This window comes from Poeciliopsis prolifica, unplaced genomic scaffold, assembly GCF_027474105.1.
Source record: "Poeciliopsis prolifica strain line A6 unplaced genomic scaffold, Auburn_PproV2 SCAFFOLD021, whole genome shotgun sequence".
In the NCBI taxonomy this organism is placed as follows: Eukaryota; Metazoa; Chordata; class Actinopteri; order Cyprinodontiformes; family Poeciliidae; genus Poeciliopsis; species Poeciliopsis prolifica.
In genome coordinates this window covers 4,447,591-4,468,655 of record NW_026562396.1, presented here as the reverse complement: position 1 = coordinate 4,468,655, position 21,065 = coordinate 4,447,591, and the positions used below count along the sequence as shown (strand labels likewise).

Sequence of the window (21,065 nt, the reverse complement as noted above, 5' to 3'; positions counted from 1 at the left end):
AACAAAGGTTTGAGTGAAGACATTTGAAATGTTTACCTTTGTCAGCTGTTGCTCTGAAGCAAATCCCAGTCCAAACACTGTGTTGGCCCTGCTGTCCGCCCACTGCCCAAACTTCTGGGACGTCTTAGTGAAAGTCATGTTGGGTGTGATTGTGCTGTTGATAATAACCTGAAAGATAAAACAGCCAATTGGTATCAGATTGCATTATATTTGAAAGGAGTGCTAAAAGGCTTTTCAAATTTTAACTAAAATGTATAAACTGTTGTATTTACATGTTAAATCAAATTTGTTACTTTATTAGGTTTATATTTTCCCCTTGCAACAGGGACTTCTACAATCAGTTTTGCAACAACTGCAAAATCAAATGAAAAGAAATGTCATTTTAATCGGCCGCATTTAAAGACGTCCAGATAAAAAATGTCAAACGTCCAAAAACGAAGCGCAATGCTCTGATGGCTGCTGACCCACTGACATTCAAACCAGCTGTATTTGTGACAGCACACATTTATCTTTTGAAGCAAAGTAGCAAATGAGACAGCAAGAATCATCTGCTGCAGAACAAAACTGAGGGATTGTGGAAGAGCCAGAAGTCTGAATGTTTGTGTGTCGCCGTGAGCAGACAATTCTAAAGCCGCGCAAATAAGCACAAGAAGTCATTCTCACGACCAAGATCCAACAGCACCTAAAAGCAGCACATGTTAATTACCCTAACAATTAGGAAACGACAGAAGACAGATTAATCACAGCGCAGCCCTGGTCTCATAGCAACATGGCTCTGAACACCAGATTACAGATTTCAAACTGCTGACAGACTTGTGTCCTTTTTTACACCCCCGCCGTCTCACTCTCCAGCTTTTCAATGGCTTAAGTGTTAAACACATTTTCACTGAATCACCGTTGGATGCCGAAATGCAAGAAAACATAAGAAAGAAATCCACTAGGCAGATTCAAACAAATCGACGTCTCTCTTTCAGACGTTCCAACAAAACAAATGTGACCCAGTTTACCCTGAAGAGAAACCTGAACAACGTTCGCACGTCTCATTTTAAAGCAGCCAAGTGAATATTTAACAGAGCTCATTGTGCTGGCTCAAAGCAGTGTGTTAAGATGAGATAACATTTTAATTATCCTTGTATACAAAAAATATATAAACAGGGCTAAAGCCACAGGATAAAAAAAATAAAGGATATTGCAAGCAGACATGAGATTTATTTATAAAAACCTTAATATCCAAATGAATCAGTAGAAATGTTAAAAGTCAGATTCTTTCTTCATAAAATTTCACATTTTTGCTACGTAGAGCACCCTACACACATGTTCATTTATTGCAGTAACATTTTTTTTTCTAATTAAAAAAATAAATAAAATTTAATCCTAGATTTATTTGCATCCATAATGCTTCCAACAAAATCAATGCATGTCAGTCATTTCCTAGTTTATTCTTTAACTAGAGAAAGTCTAGATGATCAATAACCCATGTGCTCATGTTTCCCCTCTGGTAATAATGTGATGTGTCATAGTGGCCTATTTCTCCTAGCCAGTCTTCACAACCTCATTAAAGAAAAATCAGAAAAGCAGCTAAATCTCCTCTTTAGTCGTAACAATAGTTAAAGGTTTAAAACAACCTGAACTGCAAAAACCCCCCAAAACAAACATGAACTTATCAAACTGCAGAGTCAGAATGAAGGTTCAGGAGGTAGAAATGAAAACGTCCTGAACTCAATGTTCAAGAACTGCAGCAAAGAGCGGCACCAAAATGCCTTAGCAATCATGAAAACAAAGATTGGGTGTGTTGTCAATCTCACTTCAAGTGACTCTGTTGTAAAACAAAACACTGAAAAATCACCTCGACCACTTAAGCATAATAGAGGGTCTGTAATGCTGTTTCCTCTTTGAAAGTCTGAAATCTGCAGCAGCACAAAGTAGCACAACCTCTTAAATAAAAGAAAGATAATTTAAAATGCAAATAATCTGTTAGTCTCTACCAGCAAGACTAAAAAAATAACATCCTTGGGCCCTTAGAAGTGAAATGATCCATAAGTTGGTCTAACCAACATAAGGGAAAAAAAACAAACAAAAAAAAAAACAAGAACTAAAACGTATAATTAAAAAAAATAAAATAAATAACTTGTAGCGTGAGCTGAAGGGAAGAGAGGATCCAGGACAAAGATCCTTTTATCCCCATGATGAATTTTGTTGCTCTCAAGAAGATTTCCTTCAACACTTAACAGATTTTTGCTAGCAGTACAAACATATGAGCAAAATTTCTGCATATAGTTAACATTTATTTTAAGAAAGTTAACTGGTACGTAGGTCCTCTGACTGTATTTTAGGGTGTAGGAATATCCAACATGGTGAGCGAACAAATGTGCGAGTGGGATGGTGTGACAGAGGAGTGACGCTGGCAGCTGTGTGGATGGTGAGATGGGCTGCAGATCGAGTGGCACATGAGGCACAGACAAGATCGCTGGCCCACGTCCTGAGGGGCAGATAAAAACCCCAGACTTTCAGAAGACTATAGAAAAATTCTGTCTAGTGAATCCAGAGTATGACGAGTCAGAATATGGAGTGGTCATGCAAAACAGGCAAAGAAATTCATGGGGAGGAAAGAAATGGCATGATTTTGAAGATTTGAAAAGGCCTGAGGGAAAAAAAAAGCAGAACCCACAACTTGGCACAGTATTTTTTTTTTCAGGATCTTAGAAGCCAGAATGTATAAGTTGACATTACAGTATGACTCAAAGTACAAATCATGAAGAAGCTGACAGCAAGGCTTGTCAGAGTTATGCCCAGTAGAGGAAAAACAAAAAGAAAACTTAAAAAGTTCCTCTGTATGTTCGCCAAATCTTTCAATCTCACTATGTATACACACACGCTATGATATGCAAAGCCTGAAAATGCACTCGCATGCCCACATGTCTCTGTGGCGGCAATGACGCAGGTGTACTTCAGAAGGTAAATTTAGTTACAGTCAATGATGGGATCAAACATATGAACCCACTAAGATCTAAATGAGGGTAAAACTTCACACATATTCTGCATCTGGTCTCAATCGGTTTGAGTGGGAATGTTTCCTGGTTGTTACGCTGTTTGGAAGCTCATCATGCCTGGAATGTGTGCGTAACCTTTTTTCTGCTTTACCTGTGTTACCCACATTCCTTGAATGTGAGCAAAGATGTTTGAGGAAGTATGCAGAACTTCAGCTGAAAACTCAGGAGAATATTGTTCTGCAGATTGCGGTAATAATAATAATAAAAAAACACACACACACACACATCCAAATATGGTGGAAATTCAGTTCCTGACATTCAGCTGATAGGGAGCAGAATTTTTACTGGTAAATAATATTTCAGATTATGCTGTTTTTGTGAACATAGCTGCTGTTGAAGCTTCAGATTAACTCATACCAGGTTTGGTGTGATCGTATTGGCAATTGTTTTGGGGCTTAACAGCTCTGTTCATTCTCATGACAGCTGGACGTGCAGCAAAACGGCCAATCCAGCTCCATTTTGAAACCACATTTCATAAGAACAATAAAGCTTTCTGGAGCAGAGAACTATGAAGCGTCCTCTCAAAACAACAATTCTGAACCTGACTGATGTAAAAACAGCAGGACCGAGGTAGACTGTCAAAATAAAAATACCTCCTTGCAGCTACACTGGAGAATGTGCAGGAAAACCCAACAAAAGAACAACAAGATTCAGGCTAAGGTTTGACAAAATAATCTTCAAGCGCATTTTAACTACAACAAGGTCTTAGTCAGTGAATGGGTCTTAAATTTTCATTGTGAAGAAAAGGTGAGATTTTTAGCAATAAACTGTAACACTATCACTTACAGAGAGTCTAAAGCCCACAGAAATGTGTAACTACAACACGTTTGAAAGGGATTTTGCAGACTTCCATGTTCTTCTGGATTTGATGTGAAGAAACAGTCATGTTCAGTGGTGGTCAAACTATAAATATGTGAGCATTTCACAGTGTTTAAACCGTAAAAACTGAATGATAGTCATTTTAAAAATGATTTAATAAATCATACGTTGGACCAAAAGAAGAATGAAACGCACACAAATACTGCATGATTCCATCTGTTATTGTCAGTGCAATATTTTGTAATAGTATTTTTATGTTGTAATCTTGCATGATATATTCTTATCTTTTTTTTTTTTTTTTTACATGTTTTTTAAAACTTTTCAAACGTTTGTGCACCTACATCTTGATGGTTCAGGTTGCAGCTTAATTTCCACATTGTACGCACACAGAGCCTGATTTCTGTAAAATCTGATAAACTGTTTAAGCCCCCAAAATACTGACTTAAGTCAAACTGACACACCGAATGTGTGTCAATATGAAACCACTGCAGTGGAAGTAGACAAAAATGATGAGCTGTAGAATTTAAACTTAATAATCCTGACTCACAATGCCGGGGAGGAAAAAAGTCATCTGAAATGCTTCACGCTGTTCTCCTGCAAAAGTTTATCCAATAGTCCCAGTTAAATGAAAATGTAATACTTTCTAGGTTGGGTTTCCCCCTCTTCGTGCCCCCAGCAGCCATGGAGGGGATCTGAGTTTTAACAAGCTCACATTGTAAAAGACTTTCTAAAAGACGACAGATCACTAACCCCTGAAATAAATGTGTCGCTTTACATGTCAAGTTAGGATATAAAACCCTATTACAAATAGAATAATTCATAAGTATAGAGAAAAAGAAGAGCACAGCACTTTGCAGGCTCCTGGGCTGAGCTGCACGATTCGGCACAGTGACAGCAGAAAGTGCTGATGTGCTCTTCCTCTTGCTGCAGCATCATCAGTAAGATGCCTGCACATCATGACTGGACAAATGTGAGCTGATGGTCCGTCATGTTCAGCAGAACAAATCATTATTCTGGACAGACATGTTCCCCCTGCAGCTACAGTGTATGAACCAGAAACTATATTTAACGTTTGATGACTCAACGTTTCCTTGAATTTGGTCGCTCGGCTCTTAGAGATGCCACATTCACTTGGTAAACAAGGAGTCAAAATCTACATCTGAGCACGTTATCTCCTTTTAAGCCGAGATAACATGTCATAAATCTTTATCCTCGTGCTTGACATGCAATGGTTCCCTGCAGAGTTGTTATGACACACCTCTGTGGCGGCTGCAGGAGTGTGGGGGAGTGTGGCAGACAGGGAGGACAGCGGAGCAGAAAACAGCGCCGTCACATTATTTATATAGAGGATGCTAAATGCCTTGTAAAAATATTTATGAACCATTTGAACTTCTTCAAATTTTATCCCATTACACCAGCAAATTTTTGCTTGTTTGGGATTTAAAGTAATCAAACGACAAAATGAGAGACTACAATCTTCTTCCAGGGATTTTCCTTAAAAATAAGATGAACCTGCAGATGAAAACAACTTCCATCTATTTGGTCAAATTTGCAAAAATACAAAATCTATTGGAAGAACACTTGGCTTTGCATTTATTGATCGCTTACTGGAAGACAGCAGAAAGGCCTTTCTGTGCAATATCCCACATTCCAGTAGAATCACACAGAAATGCTGGGAGATCCGGTCCGACGTTTGGTTGGTAAAAACTAATCCACCGTCTCTCAAGTTGCTCTGCATGAAAGCTGGGTGATTTAAGGCTCAAAAACTATTGCCTGGCTGCGTCAGCTGAGTGATATTGCTGTCATAAGGCTCCGGCGGTTTTCACACAGAGAGGATTGCCATGGAAACCCATCATCTACTCTTTCACTCAGCTGAGAGAAATTGTTTTAATATGAAAGAGAGCCGAACTCATGTGGAGCGGATCGTAATTGGAATGTCTTAAGTCCTGGTGTTTTAGTTTTTCAAGCCATGCAACTCTAACCTAAAACAAAAAAAAACAAAAAAACATTCAGGCACATTACTCAAAGGATGAACCAGCATCCTCAAGTCTGAAGAGGCATTTCTAAACAATGCTCAGGATTTATGCAACCTTTTGTGAAACAGTGCTATAATAATTAATAACCTTTTCAAACAAAGGAAAGCGCAAGAAAAATAAACACCAGCTTGGTCCTTATCAGTGGGAGCTTCAAATGCAGCATTAGAATCCACAATGAGTCATTCTGTTCGGTTCTAGCTGTGGGTGCACAACCTCATCTTTGTCTCCAGAAAGCAGTTAAAATGTTTGCCATTATGATCGTGTTAAATTTTGACAGAAAATATGCAGCCACACACACACACACACACAAAACACACCTTGGATCCATCCACGCTGATAATGCGATAGCTGTTGCGTGTGCTGTCGTAAAAATAAGAGACGGTGACGGCCTGCTTGCTGGCAGGAACCCAGTTCTTCTTGGTGCTTGGATCGATTTGGAACACATGGGCCCTGGTGGTGTAGATCGGCTGCTCCCTGCAGGGTTGAAAACAAGGAGAAGGGACCACATTAGAGGGGACTTAAGATAACATGAGTAAAATATCTACAGGTTGAGATAAGCTCCACTGATAAATGACTCATATCTCAAACTGTTTTAGCTGCATGCGCAGGTAGAGTCGCCTAATATCTCTTTGTGTCTCAGCATCCCTTTCCTTCAGAGTCCCTCGGCTGTGAGGGATAGGTGATAATGTAACACAAACCCTTCAGTAAATCCTTATAGATACTCAAAGCCATTAGCATGTCAGCACGCTCCTCCATCTCAAAGGTGTCAATAACACTTTTCTACTTGTATGTCAACACAAAGCGGGCACTCGTGGGTTTGCACTCAACTTCATTTTCACTTGGATAATGACACAAATCTTCAATAAAACTCCAGACCGTTTAAAACAACAAATAAAGTTCATGTTCAGACAAAAAGATCCATGTGAACTTAGAAAACTTCAAGATGCAACAGTTTTGACTAATCGTATGTCAGTGCGTATTTTTATTTCTCAATGATGTCACCAGATCTTAAAAACAAGCTGCAAATTTTACTGCAGAAACGTGAACTCGTTTTCTGCCATTGCTTGAATGACCAACAAGTAAAAAGCTACAGAGCTTCACTACATTTAATCCCAGGTCGTATTTTATAAATTTACAAGCCCGTTTCAGTTGTGCCATACTATACCTCACATGAGCAAAGCCAAAGTCTACCTGCCTCCAAACAATTTTCCGTCAGTTAAATGTAAAAACTGTAAAACTGGCGAGCAGGACCAAACTCAGAAGTGATCATGTTGGAGGAATGTTTAAGGTCACACCAATTTTTCTTTGAGAAGGTTCTTTGAGAAGTGATTTACCTCTCAGCAATCTAGTTGCATCTCTCAGCAAGAGGCGAGAGATGGCCTGTGAAAAGAGTGCCAGTTGAACTGCAGCATGACTTGAGGCAGCCTAAATGCTCCTCAGCTTTACACGTCCCATTCTGAAGACAGATTACCCTCCATTTCGGTCAATTGCACCAACAAACACAATCGCCTGAGCAAAGACTAAGACACAATGATCAGAAAGCTGCAAAGCACTTTAAACGTCTACAACCGACACTACTTTTCCCTCTGTCAGACTTTTGTCAATTGCCCTGGCATTGCGCAAAGATTTAAGTTGGGAAGCAAATGTGGTCAAAGCATCATGCATCTGCTGCTTTTGTTCACTGACCTGCAAGATTTCACAGTTCAACATTTCCAGGTAGAACCTGAAATAACTTGCCACATTTGAGCAAAGCAAGATAAAATTCTCCATGTCATGGAGACACTTGGGTTCACTACTGGAGCAAAGTAATCTTTAATATTAATACAGTGCATTACAGGAGCTGACCTTTAGGCAAATTCACTATAAAGGGTTGCTTCAGCACAGGAGTGCAGGAGAACCTTTTAAAATGTTCTGCTGCAAAACCTCCTGGAACAAGAATGAGCAGAGACTAAAAGCAAAGAACTGGGGAGAGTAATGGGTAGATTTTAAATTATTTGGATTTACAGCAAAGCAGTGATTTCAGCATTTAAAAGTGTATTTTAAGGTGTACAGAGGAAGAATAGTTCAGAGCCAACAGTGCATATTTTATTTAATTTAAAAAAAACACACACCTCCAATGAGAACCTTTGAGACATCGACTTAGACATGATAATCTAAAAATGACCTCAGAAATATTAAAATTAGCCAAAGGCTGCCTCTGTGAATCACTCAAATATTGAACGGAGAAGGGAACAATTTAAATTTTTTATGGCCTTTTTGTAAAAACTGTGATAAAGTAACATTGGAAGAGAAAAATCATATTTTTTTTATTTTATACAACCTGCAAGATCGGTGATGGGCTTCTCATCTCAGTTCACAGAATACCGTCTTGCGTTTCTTTCTCTTTTTTGCATTTGACTTTTACCCGACTTACTGACCCAAAACTCAAATTGATATTTTGACAGTAAAACGCTGCATTTATTATGAATATGGACAGAAAATTTAAATGGAGCCACATTTTTGACACCTTTAAAGTCAAAAACATCTGCAAATCTACTTTCAGGAGATGCCGTGTTAACGCTGCATCATTACAGAAAAACATAGGAACATGTGAAGCAGAGAGCCAGCCTGACATGCCGCAAATATTCATGAGCTAATAAAGCTTTTCCTTCCATTGGGATTATGGGTTGCTGAGAAATTAAAGCCTAATAAATTTGCTGTCCCCTTTAAGCCTAATCTCCATCTTCATCTGCTTTGGGAACAACAAAACCCATTATATAGATCACTGCTGTTGCTCCATCACACACACACACACACACCCACACACACACACACACACACACACACACACACACACACACACACACACACACACACACACACACACACACACACACACAGGGGCTGACCTTTGCTGGGGCGGCAGTGTCTGAAGCCAGCTCTCTCTGGCAGGGGAAGACAAGCGAAAGGCCAACACTGAACACATGGCTGCACTTACACAACTGTTAGTGGAATCCGTGATTTTTGGGGATAAAAGGCATTAAGTTGATTGATTTTTCCTGAATTAGAAACGCTGGGGATGAATTTGACTAAATTCTGGTCCCACTGACTGTCGAGTGCTCTCTGTCCCCATCTGGTGCTTTGAATAATTTACAGGTGTGTGTGTTTCTGTGAAGGGAGGCAAATTTGCTCTGTCTGTCTCTACATACATCATCTCTTTGCTCATCTTAGACCTATAAACACTCATGGGGCACTAATGGAGCTGCGTGCTGAAAAAGAATACATTAAGACAAATCTAGATGTGCCGACATAAACCAGCTGAAATCTGTCAAATGTGTTCCCCCAGCTTTACATTAATAACATGTAATGACTGCAGACAACACTGATGTCCTGTAAAAGACTCACTTTAAACCACCTTTGATGTTCCTAAACATGAAGGTCTAAAAGCAGAGTGAGATTTTCCAGCACTGCGATTATGTTCAATAAAGACATTTTAAAGCCGACACTCTGCCCAGAGAGGAAGTGTGAATAAAAGCACACAGCCGTCACTTTTGACTGATACTTTAGATGCGCTTTTTATTGCAACAAGTTGCAGTCACATTGCATTTCTCCCCTACGTGGTTTTTGAAAGAGAAGAAACACACACAAAAAAAAAAAAAAAAAAAAAAAAAAAAAAAAAAAAAAAAAAAGTAGAGGCTGAACTTTAAACAAGATTCCTGAGTTTAGGAATCCACTCCAGGCTAACAATCCACACAGACGTTGCCCATCCATCAGCTGTATTCGCAAATTGTATGACCAAGAGGTAATGTGAGGTCAAAGCGAACAATCAGAATGTCAAAATTGAAAACCATCCTGTTTGACAGAAAATCTGCACCGAGCAGCTCCAGAGACGGAGGCTGCAAATTTCCATTTCCGACAGAAAGTGACCAGTATCTGACTGACAGGTTATACAACCTACGTAAGAAAGAAAATAAAGCAACCGCTGTCATTCAATAAATGGAGATTGAATGGAGCGTCCAATGAAAATACATCAGTGCATTGAAATGAAATCCTAAGGAGCATTCTTATTAGTTCAGCTTTGCTTCCTATATAGAAAAATAAAACTTTACTGGTGCACACCAAAGAATCTCGGCCTGGGAGTGTTGTTAAAAATGTCTGAAGTTTGCAGGTCAGACAGTGAGACAGCGTACTCACCAGGTTTGGTGCTTTGAAAGAGCAGTAAGTATATATATATATATATATATATATATATAAAAAAAACAACTGTGCATTCAGGTACTAATGGAAGCAGAACCACAGGCTCCATCACATAAATGAGTTTGTTACATAATAAGATATTCTCATTTGTCTCTTTGCCACTGGGACAGTCTAAGGCCAGCTGTCCAAGAAATAGGTTTTCATCTTAATAAATTGTCAGGAAGTAAAAAAAACAAAAACAAAAACAAAAAACAAACAAACACAGGAAACCAGTGCAATTGCACCAGCAGATTGAATATTCAGGAACAAACAAAATGTGTTCAAAACTACTTTTTTTGTTTTACATTTTTATCACAATCAAGCATTCTTGCTTAGCGCCAAACCAGAACACACAACACCCCAAATGGTCCAAATAATGATCCAATAGGAAACATGCTGACCGCTGTCTCCAATCCATGTGCTTTAAAAAAAAAGTTTGTATTTTCACTTGAAGAACATGAACAGAAGGAAAATTACTCACTGCTGAATTTGAACAAATATTTCATTATCTTCCCCTACCAGCACTGTAATGAACACATTTGGATTTTCAATGAGAAAAGAAAACGGGGGGATATCGTCTCTATTCCAATGAGAAAAGGGAAAATAACTTCCTCTAGTTCAGAAGATTTGGATGCAAGTAACACAATATGGCACCTTTAAAATGCAACACTTCTCTTATTTCAAGTCAAAACCAAAACAGAATCCATCACTGAGCCTAAACTGCAAAAAATGAATAAATAAAAGTCTCAGTGTGTTTGTGTGTAATCCTCTTCATATGTCAAACATACAAGGCTGGATATAAACTACTAGACGTTTTATGAAACAGTAGAAATTCACAGATATGACTGAACAAGACAGTCAGGAAAGAAGAGCTCTGTTCATTACAACACACCACCTGGGTTTTCAATGCAATAAAGATACAGTTTCTCTAATAAAGTCAGGAGGTTAAAGCCCAGTTTTGCTCCCAGATACTGCATGCAATAACCTCAGCTGCGGGATTTCTGCTGCATGTGACTGAAATTACTGGAACAAAACTCTGCATTATGATTTTTTCCCCTTCTTGTGACATTTACAAAGGCACCAAGCTTGCTCCGATTCATAGAAACCTAATGAGACTTACAAATATGAAATTTTTATCCTATGCCTTCATATTTATTTTAGAGCATTTTCAGCTAAAAGTTTAAATGTGGATTTTAACATATAAAGCAAAAGGAACATTACAGTTTTTTTGAAGGACAAACGCTTTGCTTGTCAACCATAATCACAAGTTTCATATGTTTTTAAATTGACAATATCAACATGCTTAGAAAACAGGAGGAAAATAAATGTGTTGTCAAACAACACAGCCGGTTACATAAACTGAAGCTACGCTGGTGGAAATGTGGGGGAGGGGGGGAAATACATTATCCTGATTATGGCATGTCATATCAATAGCATCTTCACACATGGACAATTATGATTGAATATCATAATAGTGAAGAACCCCTTGTGCCATCACAGATAAAGGCTGGTGCACATTTTACTGTTGACTGGTTTTAGCTCCCAGTAGCTAGCATGTAAAAATATATAAGGTTTCCTTTTCCCCCTTAAAAAGCAAGCTCAGATCAAGATACATGTGATCACTAAACATGTCAAATGAAGTCAGCCTGCCCCAGTCTGCTTTTCAAAGAAGTGTCGATATATTCCTCCCTCTGCTCAACACATTTCTAGACCTAGCAGAGGACTGCGAGCTGTCGAGGATGTTGTGAAACACCCACGTGGTTTTATTTCAGAGGATGCCCTTTCCTCCACTACATCTCCATGGTGGCACCTTATTATGTCGGCATAGACAGCTTCACGAACAGGCTTGTTAACGTTACTAAATGTTTGACCATGAATTTACACTTTGCTTGACTTTATACTGAGGATAGAAGTTCTCAATTTAATACTGAGGTGATGTCAAGTAATGGTGTCTGTCAGTGGTGATGCAGGTGGAGAAAACAATCAAATCTTAATATAGAAGGAAAACAGCAACAACATGATGACAAGTTTACACTTTATCATTTTTTGTGGTTTCTTTTTCTCACCAACTACAAACATTGTGACATCTCATAATTGCAGTTAAGCATGAAAAATAACTTTTGACACTTTAACTTGTGCCATATAAGTATCACAAAGAACTTTTTATGTATACATTATCTCTTTGTAGTCTTAGTGTCATGAGTCCATGTTTTATGTGCCAGTATTTTATTCAACAGGTTGAATGAAGCCAAAATGAGATATTTGTTTATATTAAATAATGTGATATCTAATATAAGTTGAATTACTTATGGCATGGAGCTTTACCACCCCTACATGTAGCTTTCTGCAGGACAGCCTCTACTGTGTAAAAGCCCAAACAGATCATGAATAACAACAAATTAAGTAAGCTTTCATGACAGGACAGGAAAAACGCTGACATTTAGATCAGGCGTTAGAAAGACCTGTTCCATCTACATACAACTGCAGCCACAAAACATAACTGCAAGTAATTTTCAAAATTATTTAAACAAAATTGCCATCCCAAAAATGACTTAAAATACTGAAACGCCAACAGACTTCCTGGATGCAATCTTTGGTAGAAAACTAAATTATTTATCATTAAAAGTGTTCAAGTACACGCTCTGCAAATTGATAGTAGATTTGCCCAGGTGGACAGACTAACTGCCCTTAATACCCGCACCTTATTATTTTTAGTGGCTGAGATGATAAAACTCAAACATGGGGCAAGATTTTGACCCTATAATTGGATAAATCTGATATTTGGTTTAATTTGACATATTTTTATAGCTTTATTTACAAGACAAAAAAAAAAAAGAAACAAAAAAAAAGACAACGTTCTTGTTAAAAATGGAAGAAAATGAGGATCTAAAGACAAACATCAACCAAAGTTAGAATATAATCTTAGGCCTGAATTGTTCAGTTAATAAAAATATTAAAACAATGCACAAAAATACCAGCTCACAGATCAGTAAGTTTTGCCTTAAGAAATGTTTGAATATTGTGATACAACCCCTGACATACCAGCAGTCAGTCACAATACAGTCAAATCACTCGACATAAAAATGTGATTTAATTACATTTGCACTCTGATTTTCTATAATGCTGTAGTGTTTTATTATAGAAACAACCTATGCTGAACACCTGAATTGACAGAATCCCCATTTTTTTCTTTTTCATTCCCCATCAGCCTACTGTAGCTGCAGTCATCATCAGTGACCTTCATAAGTCTTGCCAGTTATTGGCGTCATACAGCAGCGTCTCATGTCCCACAGGCGACGGGCCAGGTTCACGCCGGCAGACGCAGCAGGCCTCCCACCGCCACACTGAGGTGACATGAAGAGCCCAACTTAATCTGAGAGATCCAAGGAAAAGGGAGTGAGGAAATCTCCCCAGAAACCCAGTATGACAGCAGATGGGCTCCTGGGCTTCAACCATCTGGTGAGATAACGTTCAATCCACCGTCCGTGTCCTTCTTCCTTTACCCTTTTTACAGCTAAAACCTGCTTCTGTTCTTGTAAACAAGAACTCAACGAGGGCTGCCTCCAAACCAGAGGCAGACAGGACACACACTCTGGTTCTCTGGTTAGGCTTAAAGTCCAGTCTCCTGTCAGGGCAGCCAAATGACCTGCTGCCATGTCACAGAGCCTAATCAATGAGTGTTAAGCCTCTGGATGTCATTCTCTGGCCAGCCAGGAGATTATCATCTATCCCTGTGTTACGGCTGCTCCCAGCATAGCTTGCTTTAAATAGCAATATGCTGATTATACTGCTGGCTGCCTGTGTGCTTATTCTGTACAACAGGGCTTCAGGCAATCTAAGCTTTAGTTTTCAGTACTTCCAGAGACGCGGTGCATTAGCTACTCACCTCTTCCTAAAATACAACTTTCTTTCACACTGCAGCAGTACAATTTTCTCACTCCCAAAATTCAGCAGCGTTCAACTGCAGGCAGGCCATTAAGGCGTATGTTTATGTTATTATTATTGAGACAAATTCACAATAGCCTCAATGAGTCCGATGGAACTTTTGTGACAAACAAACAAACAAAAATAAATGACGTCAAAGTGACTTCATACAAAGACTAGTAATTAAGGTACAAAAGAAAAATAACCTGGGTGTTTCCTCTCCTAAGTATTTTTTGTGAAGTGATTAATCTAAAACTTCATTTAGAAGTGAATAGTTTCGTAGAGAAGAACTCCCAATAATGAAGCGAAAACAAAAAGTCAGACACACCTGGGCAGCTCTGACTGATCCCTAGGGTGCAACATTGTTGCATCATCGCAAGGGTGTAATCGCAGAGAAAGACATTGCACAAGTGAGATCGCCTCTGTAAAACTTCTGCTACAATTTCCTGAGAAATCAACTTCCTATGACACGATATCCAAGAAACAATCATCAGTCCACAAACCAAATGTTCAGATGAAAACAACCAGAGTAAAACAAAGGCACATTACTCAGATTATTCATTTAACAGAATAAATGATGAAAATAAATACTACAATAATTCAAAAGAAACAATTACATTCTTTTTCTAATAATGAAAATAAATATTTGGTTGCCTAAAATGTAAAAATATAGCATTCTATTAGTAAATCCGAAGCAGGTGATGCTAAAACATTACCACTTAAAATTTGGTTGAAACATTACAGGCAAAGATATTTTTATCTTAATTGTAAATTTTATTTTTTGTACAGTTTTGGGTTGATTACACCTCTATGTTTTTTTTTCTTTTTTTAAACCAAATGGCCTTTTTTTGAGTCTCTGCACTCCAGTTAATTATTTATCCATTACTAAATACGTTGACAATTATTTCAATAATAGAGTAACCATTTCAGCCCTGGTCTATAGATATACATTTTTAGGTCACAATATAGTGTTTAGAATACTAAAACAATCATGGAGCACACTTTTGTTTCTGTATTCAAATGGAATAAAAGCTTCATGAATCCCAAAGACTCGCCAAGCACCAGAACGTGCGTTTTATATTTTTTAAATAGACAATGTAATATAAACCTGATTTTCTTTTAGCCAAGGAAGTCGAGAGAAACAGACCTGCGACTTTCTGTGGGGTGCCGACTACAAGTTGGCTGAAAATACAAGTAAAAAGAAATTACCCATTAACCGAGAGCTCATGTCGCCCCATGAGAAATGCTTCCCTGGCAGGAGAGCCATATTGAAAAACTGAATAATTCTGGGAATCCATACGATTTGATTTGAATAGCGTAGGACATAAATTGTGGCCTACAGTAAAAACGTCTAACCTGCGACCCTCCATCAGTTTGATATTCATATCAGACACTCTGGTCAGAGCCTGTAAAGCTATAACTATAATATATAACGTCACAACTACAGGTTCCGCTTTAGATGTGCCACTTTGAACATCATTACCCGACATGTACACAAACTTGTCACAGTTTCAGAAGAGCAGCCTGGTATTCATGTAATGACAAAACACTAACAGTGGAGAAAAGGATTTGACTGAAAACAAGCATGAGAACAAGATGCATCATTGCCTGAAAGCGCTTCTCCTATACTTCCTTCTTGCTGAGATTCAAGTGTAAACTTGTTTAATCACAGGCATACGTACACTGCAGAGTACACTGCAGATTTCTCTTAGCATTGTGTGCTGCAGAGATAAACCATTTCAGAGAGACAGCCCACGTCTTAATCGAAAAAAGGCTCAAAATTAGAAAAAATTTTTTTGAATTAAAAAAAAAAGTTTTGAACTGAGCCCATTTAGAAAGTCACTTTTGATTATCTGATTATGTAAATATTGGACAAATCAGCCATCAGCTGATTACAAAGGAAGCATCTTCTGAAACACAGTGATGGCGAACTTTACTCGTAACCTTAAGATGAATCCTGATTTCCAAGGAGAGCAGCATCTCCGCCTTCCAAGATTCTCTCGGCTAGTTGATGTCATAAGGCAGAATGAAACCACCCCGGAGCCAGGCCCCGTCTTGGCCTGGCTCCTGGTCCTGGTCCATGGGGCCAGTTTCATGACACAACAAGACCAACACCTCTCCAAACCGGTTTGGTGACTGCTGTAAAACTTCCAAGATGATGACGAGATTGTAAAACTGGTTTGATTAAACATGTAGCTAGAGACAAACTTGTGTAATTGGGTAGAAACTAATAATGTGGAAGTGGATGACAGGTTTTCAGAAAGTTACTGAACATTAATGCCTTTAAAAAACAAAAAACAAAAACAAACAAAAAAAAACACACACACACAGCACTAGCTTTGCATGTGACATAGAGCAATCCCTAAAATTTACATATTCTTTAAGAGAAAATTCATATTAAAATGAACTTAAAAAATAAAAATCATTGTGTAAAAATGTAGAGGAAGAGTAGGTACCTCACATAAATACCCCAATCAAGAATATGCCAAGTGGGCTACTGATTGCATAACTATGGAGATGAGCCAGAGTCAACACTCCACACAACAGACTATAGACACAAAATGATGTGCTGCTTCTTGTAAACCACAGTGGAAGTGCACACTAGCTCCACACACACACACACACACACACACACACACACACACACACACACACACACACACACACACACACACACACACACACACAAGTGCCATATCTCTCCTCGTTAGTGGGCAGTGTTGACTCCGACACCTCCATATCATAAGCCGCAAAGCTGCAGCTGCACAGATTATGAAGAAGGTAAAACGCTTAAAATTATGTGCTATGTTTTCATATAGTACGCAAGAAAACATTTTTTTTAACATAAAAAGTAGTAGTATCTCACAAAAGATGTCTGTGAATATAAGCTTGTAAAGCAGGGGTCCTCGTCACGGACGGTCGGGGAGAGACGGGTGTCCCTGTTCAGGTGAACAGCTATAGAGGAATTTCAGCGAACCGAGACGCGCTGACTGATCAGTCAGGTGTTAATAAAGGCTCTGAAGGACGGCGCTCTCCGGATCACTCACCCCATTGCAGCGGGCTCGAGTCGCAACTCCTTTCCTTTATTTGGAAGCTACAGAAAAATGATGTGAAAAGTGAGGTCCTCAAAAAATATTTAGTGGTCGGCGGAGTCAAAACCCCGCTTTGTCCGCAGCAGGGGAAAAAAAAAGTCTTGCTGCTGAGAGACAAGTGAAATACGAGAGCGCTTCTCCGTAAACTCGATTCACCGGGTTGTCAAGCTCGCTCCTACAGAAACACCTTCAGTTCAGGAAGTTTTATTTTTTGTTTTTGTATTTTTTTTTAAATCCTCTCCTGGTTTTGTCGCTCCTGTCAAACGCGAGGCGCTAATCCCACTTAAGAATGGCTTCCTCCTCGCTTCCTGCGGTAGGGCGATAATGAAATAAGTTGATGTTCGCCTGTCTGGTCTCAGCGCGGAGTTTCTTCCTCCCCTGAGGGATTGCGTTTCAATGTGAAAGGGCAGCGGAGGCAGCGAGCAGCAGCGACACGGAGCGGCTTCCTCCACCTGCCTCCTTTTGCAAAAAAAAAAAAAAAAAAAAAAAAAAAAAAAAAAAAAAAAAAAAACACACACACACACACACACACACACCCACTCTCTTTAAACCTGCGGTATCTGCGGTGCTGGGCTGCGGCTTCGCGCTGACAACTGTGGTCTGAAATCACGAAATGTCCAAACAGACAGAACTCAGAGCTGATTTTTGTTTTGTTTAAAAAAAAAAAACACATGTTTGTAATGCTGAATTCAAGTTGAGATCCGTTATACAGTCAGATGTACAACGAATATGCATATTAGTTAAACTGCGTCTTCATAACACGGACAAATGATGGTGATAAAGAAGCTTTTAAAGAGGTTTCTAATACCTGGAAAGCTTGTAATCAGGAGCAGGTGCGCGCGCTCCCGGAACAATCTTTTCAAGCTTCTGTGTTTCAGGGGACATATTTTCAGTGACGGACCGATGCTGCTTGACGCTAAAGCTAACAGTTCAGTTGTCTTGGAAAAGGTACGTTCTTAAATGATCCGCTAAAGTGCATTAGAAGGACAACTTTTATGTTTTAATTATGGTAGTTGTACTGGATCAATTCCTGGCTTGGAGTTCATAGCTGCGAACTTCATAGGAAAAAAACCCAAAACAATCTTAAAATCCGTGTTAGCAATAATAGCAACTCAGTTTAGTAGTTTCTATTAAGCTGCTTTTTTATATACGTGTTTAAATGCCCATAGTTAAACTAGAGCCTGTATATTTTATGGTAGAAAAGAACACTTCCTGTGTTTAGTTGTTGCAACTAAACATGACAACATATTAAGGATCTTTAGGGACTGCAGCCAAGCATGCTGCTTTCACTAGGCGTTAGTATATTTGAATCTTCATCAACATTTGTCCACTCTACATTGTAAAACTCGCAGTAATCTACCCGATTTTGAGATTTTTTTTTGGCCCAGTGGCTTTTACAGATTTTCTGTCTGATTTAGTTCTGATGAAGACGCATGTCTGATTGGGATGAGTATTTATTGTCATAATACTGGGAAATTAAGTCAATGTTCATCTTCAGATTTGAGGTGGACAGTTTTAAGTTTTGGCTTGAAACTTGTATTTTAATCATAATCTGATCCACGTTCAGCTCTTGAAAAATGACGCACCTTTAAATGTTTTTCAAATTTGTTTTGTATAATAAAACTTCTAAACATAGTATTGAAGTTATGTTGTTTTTTTTTGTTTTTGAAAAAGTCAAAATCACCTATAACACCAGTTTTGTCTCATACTTTGTTCTTTTTTTGTCTTCAAAGTTTAACAGCCTTTTCTTTTCATCGCCTTGCTAACAGGATGTCTGACACCTCAAAAAACACGCAGAGCTACGAGGAGCTGTTCTCTAACAGGTTTTCACCGGAGGACAGTGAATACCAGCAATATCTGAAACGTCCAGCTGACCCGCCACCAATTGTTGAGAACTGGCAGGGGCGTGGAGGGGGAAACCAGAGGGGTAGGGACAACAGGTACGTTTGGTCCAGTTTGTGTTCAGTCAGCTGCTTCATGGGGAATGCTTTATGTTGTAATAATTGGGTTTTTATGAATACTTTCCAGGTACCAGGACCGCCGAGGCCACAGAGACCGCAGTTGGGGAGAAGACAGGAGATGGCGAGGGGACCGTCGCGGACAGCACTGGCATGACAGAGACAGGAACTGGGGGCATGGCAGTGGATATCAGTCTGGGTCCAGAGGCTCCAATCAGGGATACAACTCCAATAATCGACCACATTATGATCGCTACTGATTACTCAGATTTCTAATATTTACGGTCTCGTGACTTGAGCTTCACTTGTTTGTGGTAGGATTCAGCTGGTTTCTCCTTTTCATCGGTGATGCAGTGAGAGCTGCTTTTTAAATCCTCTGTCCCTCGTTTTTACCTATAGCAAAAAGCATGCATGTAAAGGCAGAAATTCACAGTGATTGTGGTATGTGAAATATAAATTTTCAAGAAAAAATTTATTCATGATACAGCTTTACTTTTACCATCAGTGTATGAACATGCAGATGAACTTTTGTTTCTGTTAGAATATGTATTTTTCTAATAAAATGACTGCTGACTGGAATCAGATGTATAAAATTTAATTCCATAAACCTATTCACCAAAACAAACCTTTCTGTAATGCGTGTCAACCATGTTTCCAGTCTTGAAAAATTTTTTATTTTCTTAATTCAAGTGTTCTACCTGGGATGCTCAAGTTTGTGAGTTAAGAAAACAGTTGGATGGTGTATATATCTTTAACCAGGTGATCAGACGACCACATGCGAATGATTAGGTGTCAGCTGCTATGTGCTTTTGACACACGGGAAACAAATTAAGCAAAAACAACTCTTGTTGTGTTTACTGCTTGTTTTACATCAAAACTGAACTTAAAATCTGGATATTTTGGAGCCTCCCAGTTACATTAACAGGTAAACCAGAACTTTGACTCAAACCTGAGATTGTTCCCACCAGGGGCAATTTCAGTTGTTATTATCTAAAATAAGCTTTAAAATTTGATGTCCAGTCATATTCATTAAATTATGGAAAAGTTCACTTAAATCATGAAGTGAAACACACTTGAATAGTAGATTTAAACCTATTTATGTCAATTATGATTTCACATCAAGTCAATGAAAGCACATGTAAGATCAATAAACATTTTTAATATTGAAATCTGGGTTTAATCAAAAGTGTGCTTTAATATCTACTTAACTGTTGTGGTTTTCCAAATGCTGGTTGCAAATGAACCTCTGGGGAAAAACAGCAACTTTTTTTCAGGACACTTAGCTTGTTTCACAAGATGCTGAGAAAACCACATTCTGGAAATTTTCCATCAGCATTCAGAGTCCAGCATTTTAACCAGGCTGAGGTAATCCACTTAAAGAAACACAATGAGGTAAAAAGCCAGAAATGTCAGCCTGTTCATTTTGTGAAGCAGCAGGTCACACTTACACAATTTCACAGTTTTAATCTCTCCTGTGACAAGATGATTTTTTTCTAATTTGGGAGCAAATAAAAATCAAATCACTGTCCTACACAGAAAAGACATGGGTTTTTTTTGTTCTGAATTATCTTACTTATGCAGCACTTACAAAACTCCACCAGACAACATCTTAGGCAGGTTAATAGACATTTAAAATGCTCATCTGCACTTTTAGACCCAACTCATTTCTTTCTCTAACAGACAATAGCTCATGCACATCTACTGGTGGTGAACATTGTAATTGTGGTGTATTAACATAAATTTTGGTCTAGTTACGGGGTTGGATAACGCACCTTCCTGATTATATTTAAATACTCTTCCATCCAAAGGCATCTCATAAATAAGACATGCTCATACATCACCATCGCTGCTGAAAGGTCGTACTGCTTCTAGAAATAGAAACTCCTAGTCATCAGGGATGTAGCATAGCGTTAGCTACCTGATTGGTTAAAAAGGTGGAACCAAGATGTGTTGTTACCAGAAGGTTCTTTT

General features: G+C 38.7%; 2 protein-coding genes across 4 annotated transcripts in view; one reads left to right on the top strand and one right to left on the bottom strand.

The window, feature by feature from the left end:
* The window catches only part of homer2 (homer scaffold protein 2), a 28,420-nt gene extending 10,851 nt beyond the window's left edge, over nucleotides 1–17,569 (bottom strand). Inside the window, exons 1-3 of one of the 2 annotated variants that reach the window (XM_055044857.1) lie at nucleotides 17,092–17,569; nucleotides 6,223–6,379; nucleotides 37–168 (exon numbers count right to left, since the gene is read on the bottom strand). In XM_055044857.1, the coding sequence (XP_054900832.1) occupies nucleotides 37–168; nucleotides 6,223–6,379; nucleotides 17,092–17,096 (294 nt within the window). In that variant the 5' untranslated portion in view covers nucleotides 17,097–17,569. The remainder of the gene's footprint in view (nucleotides 1–36; nucleotides 169–6,222; nucleotides 6,380–17,091) is intronic. The other variant, XM_055044858.1, reaches the window with a different exon arrangement.
* Nucleotides 16,734–20,263, top strand: LOC129369458 (RNA guanine-N7 methyltransferase activating subunit-like). Of its 2 annotated transcripts, XM_055044859.1 has the most exons (4): nucleotides 16,807–16,825; nucleotides 18,015–18,084; nucleotides 18,906–19,076; nucleotides 19,165–20,263. In XM_055044859.1, the coding sequence occupies exons 3-4, from the start codon at nucleotides 18,907–18,909 to the stop codon at nucleotides 19,352–19,354; spliced, it is 360 nt and encodes a 119-aa protein (XP_054900834.1). In that variant the 5' UTR covers nucleotides 16,807–16,825; nucleotides 18,015–18,084; nucleotide 18,906; the 3' UTR covers nucleotides 19,355–20,263. The 2 variants fall into 2 exon arrangements, with proteins under 2 accessions (XP_054900835.1, XP_054900834.1); XM_055044860.1 differs by lacking the exon at nucleotides 18,015–18,084 and having other exon boundaries at nucleotides 16,734–16,825.
* The last annotated feature ends 802 nt before the right edge of the window (nucleotides 20,264–21,065 follow it).

Bases quoted from the DNA above. Each gene is read 5' to 3' on its own strand.
- LOC129369458 (XM_055044860.1), top strand. From the start codon at position 18,907: ATGTCTGACACCTCAAAAAACACGCAGAGCTACGAGGAGCTGTTCTCT. The intron at 19,077-19,164 runs GTACGTTTGGTC...AATACTTTCCAG, and splicing joins CAGAGGGGTAGGGACAACAG to GTACCAGGACCGCCGAGGCC.